Raw genomic sequence first — 18,214 nt, 5'->3', positions numbered from 1 at the left:
TTCCCTGGTGGTGCAATGGTTGAGAGTCCGCCTGCCTACACATCACCATAGACCCTGATAATGCAATACTCTATAGTCTACACGTATGTCCTTGGAAACGTGGTGTATTCAAAGGTAACAAAATTGGTAATGAGATATTATTAACTACCATACTGGGAAAGATGCGTGATGAGAATAAATTAAAAAGTAACTTAAAAAAAAAAAAGTAACTTAAATTTCCCCTGTCTAATAGATAACCCAGAGGGAAATTTAGTTTTCTATTTCACTCATTACCTTTCTGAATAATCAGAGCTTTGGGGCATACATTTTATGTCTATAGTGCTATACTCTCTTGTCCATTTTTTAATATTTATTTGTGGGGCAAATTCCTGGAAGTAGAAATATTTAGTTAAGCCATTTACATTTAAAATTGTGGTAAACACTTTCAAATAGTTATATCAATTTATGAGCCAGACAGTGTCCTATGAGAATATCTCTTTATAGGACTAGGTATTATAAAAACATGTACATATACTTAATTGAACATGAAAAATAGGTTAAAGGCTTTGGTATATGTGAAGTTTTCTTTGTTTCTCTCTAGTAAAACATTCATTTATGCAAATTGCCTGATGGTCCCTGAAAAGAATTGCTTGCTTGGGAATGGGAGTGAGGGGTATTCCTACAAAGCTTTTGATGAGAGAGGAGGTGAGAGGTGTAGAAGACTAACAGGGAAGAACTGAGGGACTGTAATTCATCAAAGGAATAATTGTTCTATTCGGGAGAGAATTCAGTGTCCCATGGTGGTTAGATCCTGCTGAGGAAATTATTAAAATGTTGGTAAATGGGTACAATTTAAAAATGTAGAAAGCATACAGCCAGTAGCAATCTTGTACTGCCTGGAAGTACTAGCCCCTCATCCTTGCTTGCCTCAACAAAGAATGTTTTAGGAAAAGGTCAGTACCTAGCATAGGAGGTGTAGAGAGCTGCTCCAAATAAGAAAGTACATAGAGAGTAGGCTGAATGCCAGTGCTGTTAACAAGCAGAAGGGAAATTTCAGAATGGCAACCACAGTGATCCAGTTACCACCACTGTAATAGAATACGCTATGGGTGAAGAGCCAACCCGCCCATCCCCACTCTCTACTTCTAGTTGGCTTGACCTCAAATGTCACCATAGTCATAGCTGTTAGCATCTTGTGAAATCTTCCTGTCACTTTTCAGACATTTGGCTTTACAAAGCCCGTTAACATTTCTCCATGTGATAGGTAGATTTTGAACTAGAGTGAGCTTATTCCAGGCATTTCAATAAAGTAGCATATTTTTTGCCATTTTTAATGTAATTCACAGGATAGAAATGTAAATTTCAGTTTTCATTTTAATCATCAAATGACAATCCTAATGTTCCTTAGTTCTGGAATTTTAACTAGTCTTCTGTAAAGGGTAGCAAGTGATTCAAAATTGCCATTATTATTTTTTATATAAGTAATAAATCTGAGTTTCCTGTTCTATAAAAGGCAGTGAGGTCTGCTCTGTGTGAGAAGGAACGTAAGAGGAACTTCAAACGGTAGAACATTGTTGAATTAGGAGTGTTTATGACTCCTTTAAGCAAAACAGAGCTGCTGATCCATGAATCAGACTCTTAAAGTTATAGAAAGGGAGCTAAGAAGAATTAAATAATCAGATTTAATATATCTTACCTTTGTATAGTCATTTTTGTTGATTTTGGCAGCATTTCTGAGACCATAAAACTTCAAAACGTATTTTCACTGATCAGATAAGCACTCTTAGCATGCTGATTTGAAGGGCTTTAGAAGAAATTTGGGGAACTTAAAGGCAACTCAGGATACATCGTTAGGTGAGGATGAATTGGTAAATATTGCTGGCTACACAAGAGCTTTTGCAGGCTTCATAATTTTGAAAAATATTTGCAAGACATGTTCATGATTGTTCTTCCCAGGGCGGTCCCTTAAATTTGAATTAATGTTGCCGTTATGATTTGGACAAGCTGAGCCTGTAAAGAAGGCAAAGTCCATTTTTATTGATATTACTGTTGGAAGGCTGCTACAATATTTTAAGCAGTGTAAATGTAATTGCTTCTGAACAGTTGTTAATCTGTTGTAATATAAAGAAAACTAGACTAAAATTTTCATACATATATGAGAACGTTCCTATTTGTGCTGGTTATGTATATCGTATATCATCCATCTTAAAAAGAAAAAAAACTTTGTGCACATTTTCAGTTCTGTCCTCAATTATATAAACAATTATTTACAAAAGGCCTATAATTTGGAAAGTCTTGATAAATACAGTAGTTATAAACAAAGCTGATCTTTAACCAATTACGCTCTGTTTGTTAAAATATTTTCACAGATGCTTTTCCTCATATGTTGGCAAATACTCAATTGTTTGAGCTCCACTTAGGTGTAACTTTTGATCTCTAGCCACCACAGCCCCTCCCTTTGGCCCCCCCGGACTTCCCAACAATTCAGCAACAAATAAAGTGTTAACACATGCCTCAGGACTTGGATCCTGTGTCCTTCCTGACTGGTCAGAGCTGGAATATAGGTTTGATAATTATTTCAAATATTACCACTGGCTACAAAGATAGATGTCATATGGTTCCTGCTTCCTAGGAATTCATATCTGGTGATAGAAATAGATATCCATAAGTCATCTCAATACAAGGTACACACTGATGTACCACGAGTTTAAACATGGCACTGCAGAGCATGATATTGGGAAACGTTAACCCTAACAGTGGGAGTCCAAGAGGGCATCTTAGGGGATAATGGGTTTATCTGGACCTCAAAGGATGAACTGGGATTTATCAGCCGATACGGTGGGGAGCACATTCTAGCAGAGGAAACAACCTTATTGAAAACACAGAGAAGTTACTTTCTGTAAATAATGAATAGAGGGGTGTGTCTGGAGTGTGTGTTTGTGGTAGCCAATGCAGAGTGACATACAGTTAGAAAAACAGGCAGACTTTGCTGGACAGAGTTGTGTTTTACTTCTTACTGCAGTTGGAGCCATTGAAGATGTCTGAGGGGCATGAGTCAACTGAGTTTTAGGAAGAAAAGTCTGGAGGTAACATATAAAATGGATAGGAGGTACAAGAGAGGGTGGATAGATCTGAGAGATCATTTAGGGGCCTTTAGCAATATTCTGGTTGATTAGTTCTCAGTATTAGTTTGTGCCTCTTCTCCCAAAAGCAGACCCTGAGAAAAGAGTTTAATTGCAAGTAGTTTTCTTGAGAGGTGATCACAGGAAGCACGCTGACCAAATGGGGAAGTAAGATGCTGAAGGGAAAAAGTCAGAAAATGAGCTAGATATGAGATTACTGCTGAGACCTGGGGAACCTCACTGGGAGCTTTCTGAGAGAATTGTCAGGCTGAAGGGTAAAGAAATTGGGGTAAACATCCTCTACCTCCTTTACCTCAATGATTAAAGTTTGTTCTTAGGGCAGATTCCCATGGCAGTGAATTCCCACTGGAAAAGTCATAGCAAACCACTGGTGTGAATGCGAACTGTCTGCAGAGGGGATTTTCATGGGGCACTGAGTCATATGTGGCATATACTAAAGTAGGTGTCATGGCATATTAATTGGTAGGTAGAAATTTTGAGAAATGGATGGAACTGGAATTATCACAGGAGCCTGCAGTGAACTGCAATCATGTTTCAGGCGTACCTATGTGGAGGTTTAAATTTGAATGCCTCTTTGGCCATGGAACAAAAAGTTAAGGTTGACCACTTAAATGAACATTAAGGGCAGACCAAACTAGGCCAGTGATAGTGGGTTAAAAAAAACAGAAATGAAGTTTCAAGAAAAGTAACAATGGAAAATGATGCTGTAGCAGCTTGGGTTTCCAGGGAATCAGACTCTGAGATGGGAGATTAGTTTATAGGACATTTATTAGGGAATGTGTTGTGATCAACACTTGTGAAAGGAAAAGGTAAGAAAACATACTGGCCAGAGGGCAAAGTTGAGTTTCCGGACAGGTGGAGTGAAGGCTTTTAGTCAACTCACTGGGCCCTCTGAAGCTGGGATGGTCCTCTGGACTTGTCCCAAGTTAGGAGAAGGGGACTGGGCCTTTATGCTGCTGTGCTGATCCATCATTGAAAGTGGACTACATGTGGAAGGAGGTTTGACCTTGGGTGAGGCTTTTTTGTTTTTTCTCTCAAGGCGCCATGCCTAAAGAGGGCTTGACCAAATAGTCATTTTCCAGCATTATTCCTAGTAGCAACAGAAATAAGTCCTTCATTCCTGAAAAGGAAAATGGTTGATGTAGTATAATGTCTATCACAGCTGCATTTGATGAAGATTGAATAAGGAGAGAGAAGGGAGAAAGGCGAGTCAAGTGTACTTCTGATAGTAAGCAACTCTAAGGAAGGTGATACCATTAACTGCGAGAGAGAGATCAGCAGGATAGATTTACTAGTTAAGGAGGGAAAGCCCAGTTCTGTCTTGATTTGAAGATTATCTTTTTTGTGTCAATAAATTTCAGAAAAATGGAAAAATATTGAATCAGTCAACCTAGATATGAAAGCATAGAACCTTAAAGGGAAAGAGACACACAAAATCAAGCCAACAAAAACACCGTGTGTAAAGGCAGAAATGTGTTAATGACTAAATGCATTAAAATGTAATGGCCTGATTCTCTCCTTAACAACCAGAAAATGACCTCTCTGGTCATTAGAATGCAAAAAGCTAATATTACTGTCCATTATTACAGGATTAGTATGTAACAAAATATAGAAATGTAGTAATGGCCTGTGGCTTATTTGTAGTAGTGAAATATGCAACTAAATTTCCATTCGTCTCAGGTAGAAACTTGATTTTTTGTACAAGGCCAATATTTAGTGAAGATGATTAGGCATTAACGGTTAGCATATACTTTAGTAACAATAATCCTTAAATTTATTTTGATTGCAATAACATGATTCACAAATATGATTTAGAGATGTCTATAAACAAGCATGTTCACAACATAGAGCAACTCACTCCTAATATAGCACTAAGAAAATGAACTTGTAAGAATTAAGGTTATACAATTGGATATAACCTACATATCATTTTTTCTAATAGTTTGCTCCATTTGCTCTTCAGTAATCTACATGGAACACATATGTCTCTGGCATAACTGTTCTGAGTTTCTTATGAGGAAATCACAGTAATCAGCTCAGTGCCCTCCAGCTTGTGAATATCAGGGTGATAATATAACTTTAAAAAGCAGATTTTAATAAAAACAAACAGGTGACTGTCTAAACTTGTGGGGATACCACTAGGGCCCCCTTTCTGTGAAGAGAAATGAAGAGTTATGAAGCTAAATAATTAATTTGGGGTTTGGTAGTCCAAAAATATAATGTGAAATCAGGACCCCAAACCATGCAAGCCTGGGCTCTTTGACAGGTTTGTTTTCTGATTCCCAATTATGACCCCGAAAGGCAAGACTCCAGGATACCACAGAGTAGTTCATACTCCAGAACAGATATCTCCAGTGATGGCTCAGTGCAGTGGATTCTGCTTTCTAAGCTTGTATGTGTGTTTAACTTAAACTTGTCGGTTGAGAGAGGATTCTCTGAACATCTCTTCCAACATATTATGGAAATGGCGATCCCTAGATATCTTTAAACAGCTTTTATCTTACTGTTAACCAATGCAGTTGATTTATCTAACCTAAGCATAAGACTTCATAATTATCCCTTATGATCCCCCAGTTGTGAGGAACATACTTTCATCTCCAGGGAGGAAGTCTTTAGAAATCCTTCCAATTTTTAATGACATTTATTTGTGATCCAAAAAAAAGTTAGCGGGGGGGGGGACTTCCCTGTTGGCGCAGTGGTTGAGAGTCTGCCTGCCGATGCAGGGGACACGGGTTCGTGCCCCGGTCCGGGAAGATCCCACATGCTGCGGAGCGGCTGGGCCCGTGAGCCACGGCCGCTGAGCCTGCGCGTCCGGAGCCTATTGCTGCGCAACGGGAGAGGCCACAACAGTGAGACGCCCACGTACCGCAAAAAAAAAAAAAAAAGGGGAGGGGTGGGGTGGGAAACTTGGGTAGTTGAATATCTTATCTTTGTCTGCAGAGTCGTGGAAGTCCACGAGGACTATTTATTGAACTATGAGTCATTTAAATTTATGAACTAAAATCAGCCTGAAATAATTTAATATGTTGATCATGGCATGGTAGCCTAAAATGATCTCTAAACATTAAACAAGAGTATTTTTACACCTAAAACTAATATAATGTTATATGTCAATTTTATCTCAATTAAGAATAAATATTTAAAATTTTAAAGGATATTTTCATAAATCATTCACTTACAGTGTCAAGTATTTAATTGTTCAGGATACTACATGGACACAGGTTAATACTGCGCTTTAACTGTTTATTCTACAGTAGAAAACTAAATGCTGAGAATCCACGTTTTAAAATGGTTTCCAGTCATGTTAGTAAATTTAGTCTCTACCCTGAACATTCGTGATAAAGTAGTCTTAAATTCTCTCTTATATCCGTGCCCCTTGACAAGCTGATAGCCCTAGAAAGTTGGTAACAATGGTGATTTTGATGTAGCCCACAGTTACCTTGTATTTTTTCAGCAGCAGCCGAAAGTGCTTTTTCACTTGCTGAAAAGTGATTGCATTCATTCACTTCAACACAACTGTAAATTAGAGCTAAGATTTATTTCTGAAAATTTGCATTTCAGAAGTCCTTATGCTAGAATGAGATCTATTATGACATTGGCACAAGAAAGCCTACTCTAAATGATTGCAAACAAGCTTTTAGTCAGCTTTGCTAAAGCTTTTTTAAAATTTCTTTTTGATGAACTTCTGCTTAATGTCAAAATGGAATGTTTAATGTGAGCATAACAAAGTTCTTATGTTAGGCCTATGTTTAAACAAGATAGGAATAGTTTTTATAGCTGATGTCCTGCTACTCTCCACTATCTAGACAGATGTGTATTACCAGTTGCCATCTTTGAAATAGAAATTCAGTTCAAAATTTGATTTCTAATATTGTATGTGATGAGAAGCCTGCTTGTCATGTGTATTTTCAGAATGTGATGCTGAGCAAAAGTAGTGCTATTTAAATTTGCATTTTTTCATTTAAAGTTTGGGCAGTATGTTCATGCTAACCAGCACATCACAATGGCAAAATTGAACATCTTTTCCTTTGCTCTTATCTTACTGCTATTGTGTTGCAAAGGAACACGTTCTGAAGTCACTTGTGACTTCAACCTCCAATTATATCATTCTCTGGTTGGGCGACCTTGGTAGTATACTTAACATCACTGATTATCAGGTTTCTTACATGTAAAATATAGATAGTACTTAACCTTTCCTTAACCTTAACCCAGGGTAGTTATGGGCATAAAATGGGAATATATGAAAAGTACTCATCTAGTAGGTGCTCAACTAATGTTTATCACTCTTATTTAATATGCTAGCTCACATTTTTTGAAATTCCCTAACATGATATGGATATATGCAAGGATTTAGGGCTTCTTTTGTCTCCACTCTCTCCTAGTTTGTCTCAATGAAAATGCCAGAGAAAGTGCTATCAAAAGCTTGGCTAAAACTGAATTTGGATCTTGCTGACCTGTTCCCACCAGTGTTGTAGACTGTGCACAGTTATAGGAGCATAAAAAACAATTAGATGCCACTGGTCTTTCAAAACAAATGTTGGCTGCTTTAAATGCCATAAAGCATTTTCATGCTCTTTTAGGTGAAAAATATGGTTTACAAAAAAAAAAAAAAAAACAGGGCCTTGAGGCACTGCAGAGAGAATGAATTGGGTTTGTTTGTATCCTCTCATCGTCTTCTGGGAGTTCCTCTTTGCTTTCACCATCTCTGCTTTCCCAGACAGCCTCTGCTCTGATGTTTCGTAAAAGCTCTAGCCACCTGCATGGTATTACCCTGGGGGGCTTGTGAACACTAGATTTGTTTTTCCTGCCCCTGACCCCAAAATCAAAATCAGTATTAACTCTAGTCTCAAGGTCTACTCAGATGATTGGCTAGAGGTAAATTCATGCACGTTAATAGATCAATGAGTGACAACAAATCCTGCATTTTCTGCCTTTACATGGGATGATCTGTCCTTTGAGTGCCAGACTAGCATTGGCCTGCAGACCAACACCTGGCATATAACAGCAGGTATCCGGTCAGTGTCAAATGGAAGAAGCAATACATTTCAAAAATAAAATTATTTCTAAAATATTTTTAAAATTGCTTAGTAGTGCAATAATAGGAGTGCAGTAAAATATGAGAACAAGGAAGATTTAAAAACTTGAAGAAAAACATAAATTTGAAAACTGCATATATTCTGTCAAACTGAAGGAAGACACTCTTGCAATTCCAGTGTTTGCCGTGGGGTCATGTGTCAGAGATATAGTTCTCCCTGGGAGTGCAAGGTAGGCCGTAGATGCTCTATTGAATATGAATTTAAGTTGCTTTCAGAAGAAGGCTCTAGTGGCTTCCCAATCCACCCATGATATTCTGGTTAAAAGCTTCATATTTGAATTTTGAATGAGTGATATATATATATATATGTATATGTATGTATACACACACACACATATATATCATTGTTATTAAGAAAATAAAACTTTCTCCCTCATTTCGCCACCTCTCTCTCTTATCCCCCCTCCTGTGTTTGTGTATGGGGGGTGTGTGTGTGTGTGTGTGTGTGTGTGTGTGTGTGTGTGTATGTATGTATCCTGCTTTACTAGTCAAAAGAATTTGTGTATTTTGTAAGGAGTTATTTATAGTAAAATGAAAATATGATTTGGCAAGTCATTGGCTTTTTGTTAAATTTATTTATCATTTATTTAATTTTTGGCTGCATTGGGTCTTCATTGCTGCGTGGGGGCTTTCTCTAGTTGTGGCGAGCGGGGGCTAGTCTTTGTTGCGGTGCTCGGGCTTCTCATTGCGGTGGCTTCTCTTGTTGCAGAGCATGGGCTCCAGGCGCGCGGGCTTCAGTAGTTGTGGCTCACGGACTCTAGAGCGCAGGCTCAGTAGTTGTGTTGCACAGGCTTAGTTGCTCCACGGCATGTGGGATCTTCCTGGACCAGGGCTCGAACCCGTGTCCCCCGCATTGGCAGGTGGATTCTTAACCACTGCACCACCAGGGAAGCCCCCAAGTCATTGGCTTTTCTCAAGTAAAACTTTTACTGAAGAATCTCAGAGAGAGGGCTTTATTGTAAATAATTTATTCATACACTTTTTAAAAAAAATTTCAAATTCAAAGCATCCTTCAAAGAGGCTTTCTAATATGTGAGGAATTAAACATAACCTCTTGGAATTAGAAGGGTTAGAAAAACATTCAGAAATTCTGAAACTTTAAAACTATTTTTTATCTTTTAAATATTTTTTTTCTTTTTTTATTGAAGTATAGTTGATTTACAATGTTGTGTTAATTTCTGCTGTACAGCAAAGTGATTCAGTTATACATATATATACATTCTTTTTTTTAATATTCTTTTCCATTTTGGTTTAACACAGGATATTGATTTTAGTTCCCTGTGCTTGCATCTGCTAACCCCAGACTCCCATTCCATTCCTCCCCACTCCCCACCCCGGCAACCACAAGTCTGTACTCTATGTCTATGAGTGTGTTTCTTTTTCAGAGATAGGTTCATTTGTGTCATATTTCAGATTCCACATATAAGTGATATGATATGGTATTTGTCTTTCTCTTTCTGACTTCACTTAGTATGATCATCTCTAGCTCCATCCATGTTGCTGCAAATGGCATTATTTCATTCTTTTTTATGGCTGAGTAGTATTCCATTGTATGTATGTACCACATCTTCTTTATCCATTCGTCTTTTGGTGGGCATTTAGGTTGTTTCCATGTCTTGGTTATCGTGAATAATGCTGCTGTGAACATAAGGGTGCATGTATCTTTTTGAATTATACTTTTGTCCAGATACATGCCCAGGAGTGGGATTGCTGGATCGTATAGCAACTCTATTTTTAGTTTTTTGAGGAACATCCATACTGTTTTCCATAGTGGCTGCACCAATTTACATTCTCATCAACAGTGTAGGAAGGTTCCCTTTTCTACACACCCTCTCCAGCATTTCTTATTTGTAGACTTTTTATTGATAGCCATTCTAACCGGTGTGAGATGGTACCTCATTATAGTTTTGATTTGCATTTCTCTAATAATTATCGATGTTGAGCATTTTTTCATGTGCCTCTTGGCCATCTGTATTTAAATATTTTTTCTTAACGTGGATCTACTTCAAAAAGTTTTGTGAATACTGGTGAACGTTTCCCTCTTAACATTCTGCAGTTTTATAAAATGTGACTCCTGTTTTTATTGTGTGGATGGGGTCTAAGGATGCTTTTTAATGCTAAAATCCATTTTTATCTCATGCAGAAATTAATCATAGAAATAAGTTGAAAATAAAATGAAAAAAAACTGAGGGCTTTACATGGAGGCTTAAGAAGCCACCTTCATAGTGCAGTGAATCCAGACAAATGAGCAAACAATTATATTTGATATCAACAAAACATGCATGGCTTTATGGAACAAGAGGGGATATAGATAGAGATTTTAGATAGATAGATGGATAGATAAAAGTCTTCTGGCTATTTAATATGATGGCTTCATTAATTATCCTGTATTAATTATCTTGCACATGACATTGCCTTGTGCTGGAAAGATACTCATTGGTGGCTGTGAACTTCTCTTAAACACATCCTACTTATACAGTACTTCCAATTTGGGGTGACAGTTCTCAACTTCTGTCAATATTCTGCTCAGAAGTGGTGGGTGTAATATCTGAAATACACTGTATTTTTCTTAACACCTTTATTGCAGTATAATTGAGATACAATAAGTTGTATATATTCAAAGTACAATTTGAGAAGTTTTAACATGTGTACACCCATGAATCCATTGACACAATTCAAATAATATATTTTACCCCCTGAAGTTTACTTGTGTCCATTTTTAATCTTTTTGCCTCTGCTCCTCTCCTGCCCAATGCCACCATTGCCCTGGACAACCGTTTATCTATTTTCTGTCACTTTATATGCAGCTTATAGCATTATATATATATATATATATACACACACACACACACACACACACACACACACACACACACAGATATATATACACACGTACACTATATATATAACTATATACATATATATACTATATATACACACAATTTGTAATATTTTATATATTATACTAAATATATAATAAATATTTATAAATAATATATTTATATAAATTATATATAAATATGAATATTTATAAATATATAATATAATTATAATATATATAATAATGTATTGTGTATATGTGTGTTGTATATATTGTATATATGTGTATATATACACACTATATATATTGTGTATATATATATTATATAATAACACATTGTACACCCTTTTTTTGGTTGTTTTCTTTTGTGCATCATAGTGTTTTTGAGATCCATCCACACAGTGTATCTATCAATAGTTTATTCCTTTTATTGCTGAGTAATACTCCATGGAATGGATATACCACACTTTGTTCATCTATTTACCTATTGATGGACATTTGGGTTTTGGCATTTTTTGGTAATTACAAATAAAGCTGATATGAGCATTCATGTATACGTCTTTCTATAGGCATATACTTTCATTCCTCTTGGGTAAATCACTTATATGTTGGATGGCTGGGTAACATGGTTATTGAATTTATAACGTTTAAAGAAACTGCTAGACCGTTTCTCAAAGAGATTGTTCCTTTTTCCATTCCCACCAGCAGTGTATGAAAGTTCCACTTTCTCTACATCATTGACCATACTTAGTAGGGTTAGTCCTTTCAATTTTTTCCATTTTAATTTGTTGTAGTGCTATTATAGTATGGTTTTAATCTGTATTTCCATAATGAATAATAAATAACGTTGAACATCTTGTGCTTGTTTGTCATCCATATGCCTTCTTAATTTAATTTTTTTTCATGTCTTTTGCCCCAGCCCCCGCATTGAGTCGTCTGTTTTCTTACTGTTGAAATTTTAGAAGTTTTTAAAAATATATTCTGGATATATTCCCTTTATCAGATATGTGCTTTATAAGTTTTTCTCCCATATGTAGTTTTCCTCTTAATTTGATTAACAGTGTCTATTAAATAGCAGAAGTTTTTATTTTTTCCAGCTTCATTGAGGTATAATTGACAAAAATTGTATATATTTAAGATGCACAATGTGATGATTTGATATACGTATACATTATGAAATAATTATAGAAGTTTTTAATTTTAATGAAATGCAGTTTATCAGTTTTTTCTTCTACGGATCAGGAAGAAGCATGCAGTTTTAATTGCAGTCTAGACTATCATTGCTTGCCCCAGAAATGAAAGCATAGGTTCTTGTTAAAATTAAAATGTAATCAACCATTCTCTACAACAGAAATCTGAATCCTGTAGATTTTAATAATCCTTTATAATCCTTTCCTGTTGTCTTTAGTGTCTTGATATACTCATGCCAAAATGTATTATAGAAAGAACAAACAGTATAATTCCACACACACAGAAAAATGGAGCCTTTAGGACTACCATCGGGTGCTAAACTGCTGTACATTTTATCGTTAAAAATTAAGCATTTAGAAAGAGTGGGAGACAAGAGCTCTATTTATGGCAATTGTGGCCAAAGCACTGGGTTTCTTTATCTCTGTTTTTTATCAGTACATAATTTTGTTTTTCTACCTTGCCTTTTGGTCCCCTAATGAAGGGGAAATAAAACAATATATGGTCTTATATAGGGCTTTTGGGTTGTTTTACAAGTGATTATCCAATTTCTATTTGCTATGGGATAATAAAAATGCAAAAATGTTTAAATGGGTGTGTTGGAGGAAGAAAAATATGCGGGGTATATAAATGAACTGAAATGAGAAAGAATGGAGAAAGTGTACTTTTAATTCTTGAGAATATTTCATAGTATTTGAAATATTGATTAGGTTTCCTTATTATTCAGTGCACACGTATTAACACATATAAGGTTATCCAAATAATGGTTTTATTTAACTGAATTGTTTCCTTAGTTTTCTAATTGTTCATTGCTAGTGTACAGAAATTTATCCTTCATTCATTCATTCATTCATTCGTGAAATGAGTCTCATTTGATTATGGTATGTAATGCTTTTGATATGCTGCTGAATCCAATTTTCTAGTATTTTATTGAAAAATTTTGCATCAGTGTTCACCAGGGATATTGGATTTTAGTTTTCTTACACTGTCTTTGTCTGGCTTTTGTATCATGGCAATGCTGGCCTCCTAGAATGAGTTAGGAAGTTTTCCCTCCTCTTCAATAATTTGCAAGTGTTTGAGAAAAAATCTTATAAATTCTTCTTTAAATATTTGGTAGAATTAAACAGTGAAGCCATCTCGTGCTGGGCTTTTCTTTGTAGGGAGGGTTTTGATTACTGATTTAATCCTCTTACTAATTTTATGTCTATTGAAGTTTTCTATTATTCGTGAGTCAGTTTTAGTATATTGTGTGTTTTTAGGAAATTGTCCATTTCGTCTAAGTTATCCAATTTTTGGCACATAATTGTTTATAATATTCTCTTTACATATATATACTGCTTTTTATTTTGGTAAAAACAATAATAATGTCTTACTTTAATTTGAGTCTCCTCTCCTTTTTTCCTAGTCACTCTAGCTAATGGTCTACCACTTATGTTGATCTTTTTAAAGATCCAACTTTTGGGTTTTTTGGTTTTCTCTATTGTTTTTCTATTCTCTATATCATTTACCTCCATGCTAATCTTTATTATTTCCTTCCTTCTGCTAGTTTTGGGTTTAATTTGCTCTTCTATGAACTCTACTAGTTCGTATAGTGTACACTTAGGTTGTTGATTTGAGGTTGTTCTTTTCTTTTAACAAATTCATTCATTGCTATAAATTGCCCTCTTAGCACTGCTCTTACTGCATCCCTTAAATTTTGTATACTGTGTTTTCATTTTCAGTTGTCTCAAGATATTTTCTAATTTTCATTGTGATTTCTTCTTTGAAATATTGGTTGTTTAAGAGTATGTTAATTTCCAAATTCATAAATTTCATTCCTCTGTTATTGATTTATAATTTCTTTCCATTGTAATGAGAAAAAAATGCTTTGTACAATTTCAGTATTTTAAAATTTATTAAGATTTGCTTTGTGGCTTCACATGCGATCTCTCCTAGACATTGTTCTCTGGTCATTTGAGAAGAACGTGTACTCTGCTGTTGTTTTGTGGAATGTTCTTTGTAAGTCAGTTAGGTCTAGTCATGTTACAGTATTGTTCACCTCCTCTATTTCCATATTTGTCTTCTGTCTGGTTGTTCTGTCCATTAATGAAAGTGGGGTATTGAGGTCTCCAGCTATTATTGTAGGATTGTCTATTTCTCCTTCCAGTTTTGTCGTTTTTTGCTTCATATATTTTGGGCCTCTGTTTTTAGGTGTGTATAGGTGTATAATTTTTATATATTCTTGCTGAATTGAATCTTTTTTTTGATTTGATAATTGTTTATATTGTAAAATCACCACGATAAGTCTAGTTAACATTCATCACTACACATAATTACATTTTTTTTCTTGTAATGAGAACTTTTAAGATCTATTCTCTTAGGAACTTTCAAGTATGCAATACAGTATTATTAACTGTAGTCATCATACTGTACATTACATCCCCATGACCTATTTTTTAACTGGAAGTTTGTACCTTTTGACCCCCTTCACCCATTTCACTTATCCCACCCCCACCCCCTGCCTCTGGCAACCACCAGGTTTGTTTGTTTGTTTTTTGATTTTTTAGTTAATTGAATCTTTTATTAATATATAGTATCCTTATTTGTCTCTTGTAAACTTTTTGGATATCTAATAAATGAATGGTATCCAAAATATATTTTAAAGTACTAAAGATCAACAACAGTAAAATAACTCAACTTTAAAAATTGGCAAAAGATCTGGAGAGATACCTCACCAAAAAAAATATTCTGATAGCAAATAAGCATACAAAAAGATGTTCAACATCATATATCTTTAGGGAACTGCAAATTAAAACAACAATGAGATAACACTACATACGTATTAGGATGGCTAAATTCAGAAGCCCTGACAATACCAAATACTGACAAAGATGTAGAAAAATTGGAACTCTCATTCATTAATGGTGAGAATACAAAATGGTACAATGGTACAGGTGCTTTAGAAGACATTTTGGCAGTATGTTACAAAACTAAACATATTCATAACATGATCCAGAAATCACAAGCCCATTTGGTATTTACCCATATGAGTTGAAAATTTATGTCCACACAGAAATCTACACATGAATGTTTATAACAGTTTTATTCATGATTGCCAAAATGTGGAGGCAACCATGATGTCCTACAGTAGGTGAATGGATAAATAGTGGTATATCCATACAATTGGATATTTTTCAGTGATAAAAATAAATGACAAAAAGACAGGAGGAAGCTTAAATGCATGTTGCTTAGTGAAAGAAGCCAATCCGAAAAGGCCATCTATACAACATTCTGAAAAAGATCAGTGGTTGCCAGTCCTTTGGGGAGGTTGGGAGGGAGGGATGAATGAGTGGGGTACAGGGGATTTTGGGGGATATGAAACTATTCTCCATGATACCGTAATGGTAGATAGATGAAGTTTTACATTTGTCAAAGCCATAGGATGCATAACACAAAGAGTGAACCAGAATGTAAGCTATGGACTTAAGTTAATAATGATGTATTGTTATTGACTCATCACTTATAAGTAATGTACCACCTAATGCAGGATGCTTATAATAGGGGAAACTAAAGGAGGTATATGGGAACTCTCTGTACTTTACACTCATTTTTTTGTAAACCTAAAACTGTTTGAAAAATAAAATATATTAATTCAACAAAGAGTATGGACTTTAAATCACAATGCTCATGTTCAAATTCCAGCTGTATTATTACAAGCTGATTGACCTTGAGCAAGCTACTGAACTTCCTTGTGTCACAGTTGCGTTTCTTCAGAATGAGGATAATAATAGGACTAATTTCATAGGTATGTTTTGGAAAAATTTGTCAATTTTTGTAAATCCCTAGAACAATGCCTGACATACAGTAAGTCCTACATAAGCATGAACTACAGTCATTTAATCCTCAAAACTACTAGCACCATTTTAAAAATGAGATAAGTAACATGTTCAAGGCTAAGTTAGCCGTAGGAGAACAAGAATTTGAATCCTCATTCTGTCAGAAGCCTGTGTTCTTTCCACTAGATACCCTGTCTTTCCACAATGTGTTTGTGAGCATATACCAAGCTCCTATGTAAACTAAGAAAGCCATGTTTATAGTAGGACCTGAAATTTAACCTGTAACTTAAGTGACTGTCATATTTCAAAATAAAGGAATTGAAAATGATAAGATAGTAGTGACATCAGCAAGATGGCAGAGTAGAAGATCCACCAATTGTATCCCTCTTCAGCACAGGCATTTGGAAGCCATGCAAGGACAAAAGTGCCATTGTGGGAGCTTTGCGATCCAGGTAGGAGTCCATGAAACCTTGGTGGAGTCCAAAACCGAGGAGGGCCATTTTGAAAAGGCAGGCTCATGCTCAGATGACGGACTTGCCAACTGTGGTCCTGGCTACAACCAGGAAACAGCCCCGTGGACTGTTACAGTCCCATTTGACTTTGGGCCTGCCATCAGCACTATCTGCTGAATTCAGTCCCATGTGTGGACCCTGAAGTGGCCCATGACCCAGCTTCAGCCCCTCTTAGCCATGATTTCTACCCATTTGGGGACCAGGTGGAAGACACACCTGTCTGCGCCCCTGTGACAGGCCCTCCAACTTTGTTCCAACTGCAGATCCTGAAATGACCCTGTAACGTAGCTCCAGCTACTCTCAGCCATGGTCTGGGAACACTCCTACCGTGAGACAAGCTTGTCCATGCCCCAGAGGTAGGCCCACTGACTATGTTCTGTCTGTACATCTGGAAGCATTCCTATAATCCGGCTCCAGCCCCTCACAGCTGCAGTCTGGGAGCAGTTCTGCCTGCCCAGGGACCTAGTGTCTTAACCACTGATATCTGTTAAAGTGATCCTATTTAGAATAGGGTCTTTGCAGATATAATCAAATTAAGATGAGGTCATGCTGAATTAGGGTGGGCCCTGAACCAATATGACTGTTGTCCTTATAAGAAGAGGAAAATAGACATGGATAGATATGGGAGAAAACACCATGCAAAGGTGAAGGAAGAGACTGGAGTGATACGTCTACAAGCCAAGGAATGCCAAGGATTGCTGGCAAACAGCAGAAACTAGGAGAGGGGCATGGAACAGATCTCCCTCAGAATTTCCAGAAGGAACCAACTCTGCTGGCACCTGGATTTCAAACATCTAGCCTCCAGAACTGTGAGAAAAGAAATTTCTGTCCAAATGCCAACTCATATTTGTATATATCTTTTAAACACACACACACAAAAATACACACACACACAGTCCCCCACACACACAATGGGCCATATGAGACATAAAACTCTGTAAGTGGCTGCTTTCACTCAAATTATCATGGATGTATTTTCAGTGCGGTTTTCATAGGTTTTTCTTTTGACTAGATGAACAATAATCCAAATAAATGTTTATCTGAATTCATGTAACTAGTCATGCATAGGTGGAAATCAAGTTCCTCTTTTTTTTTTTATTTTGTAATTACCGATAATATTGCAACAGCATCTTTGTAAATAACTCTGCTAGTTTACCTATGGGGTAAGATTTCAGATATAAGGTATTTATAGCATAAAAAAACAGAACTGACATGTCAAAGGAGATGTGCAACAACTTGGTGGATGTTGAAAAATTACCCCCCAAAATATGTAGTACCAATTTTTACTCTTACCAGCAGTATCTGAGATAGGAGTTGTTACTGAGCAGTCTCATCAAAAATTAATGTTATCAAAAGTGTTAAAAGTTATCAATTTGAAAGAGCAATACATTTTTTTCTTTTAATTCCTGGGCTTTTTTGGGGGGGATAAGATTTTTGAATCTATATTCCTATGTGTTATCTCTATTAAATTTTGGTATGTGTTATTTTAGCTTTAAACATTGAACTGTGGGACTTCTCTGACAGTCCAGTGGTTAAGACCTTGCCTTCCAATGCAGGGGGTGAGGGTTCAATTCCTGGTCGGGAAGCTAAAATCCCACATGCCTCGTGGCCAAAACACCGAAACATAAAACAGAAGCAATATTGTAACAAATTCAATAAAG

General features: G+C 36.1%; 1 protein-coding gene across 1 annotated transcript in view; it reads left to right on the top strand.

Annotated features, from left to right (window-relative positions):
- CFAP47 (cilia and flagella associated protein 47) overlaps positions 1–18,214 on the top strand; it is a 505,984-nt gene that overhangs the window by 368,596 nt on the left and 119,174 nt on the right. Inside the window, 1 exon segment of the mRNA XM_069540349.1 lies at positions 27–114. Coding sequence (XP_069396450.1) covers positions 27–114 — 88 coding nt within the window.

The sequence above is a fragment of the Delphinus delphis genome, chromosome X (genome assembly GCF_949987515.2).
Source record: "Delphinus delphis chromosome X, mDelDel1.2, whole genome shotgun sequence".
NCBI lineage: Eukaryota > Metazoa > Chordata > Mammalia > Artiodactyla > Delphinidae > Delphinus > Delphinus delphis.
This window is presented reverse-complemented; position numbering and strand designations above follow the sequence as displayed.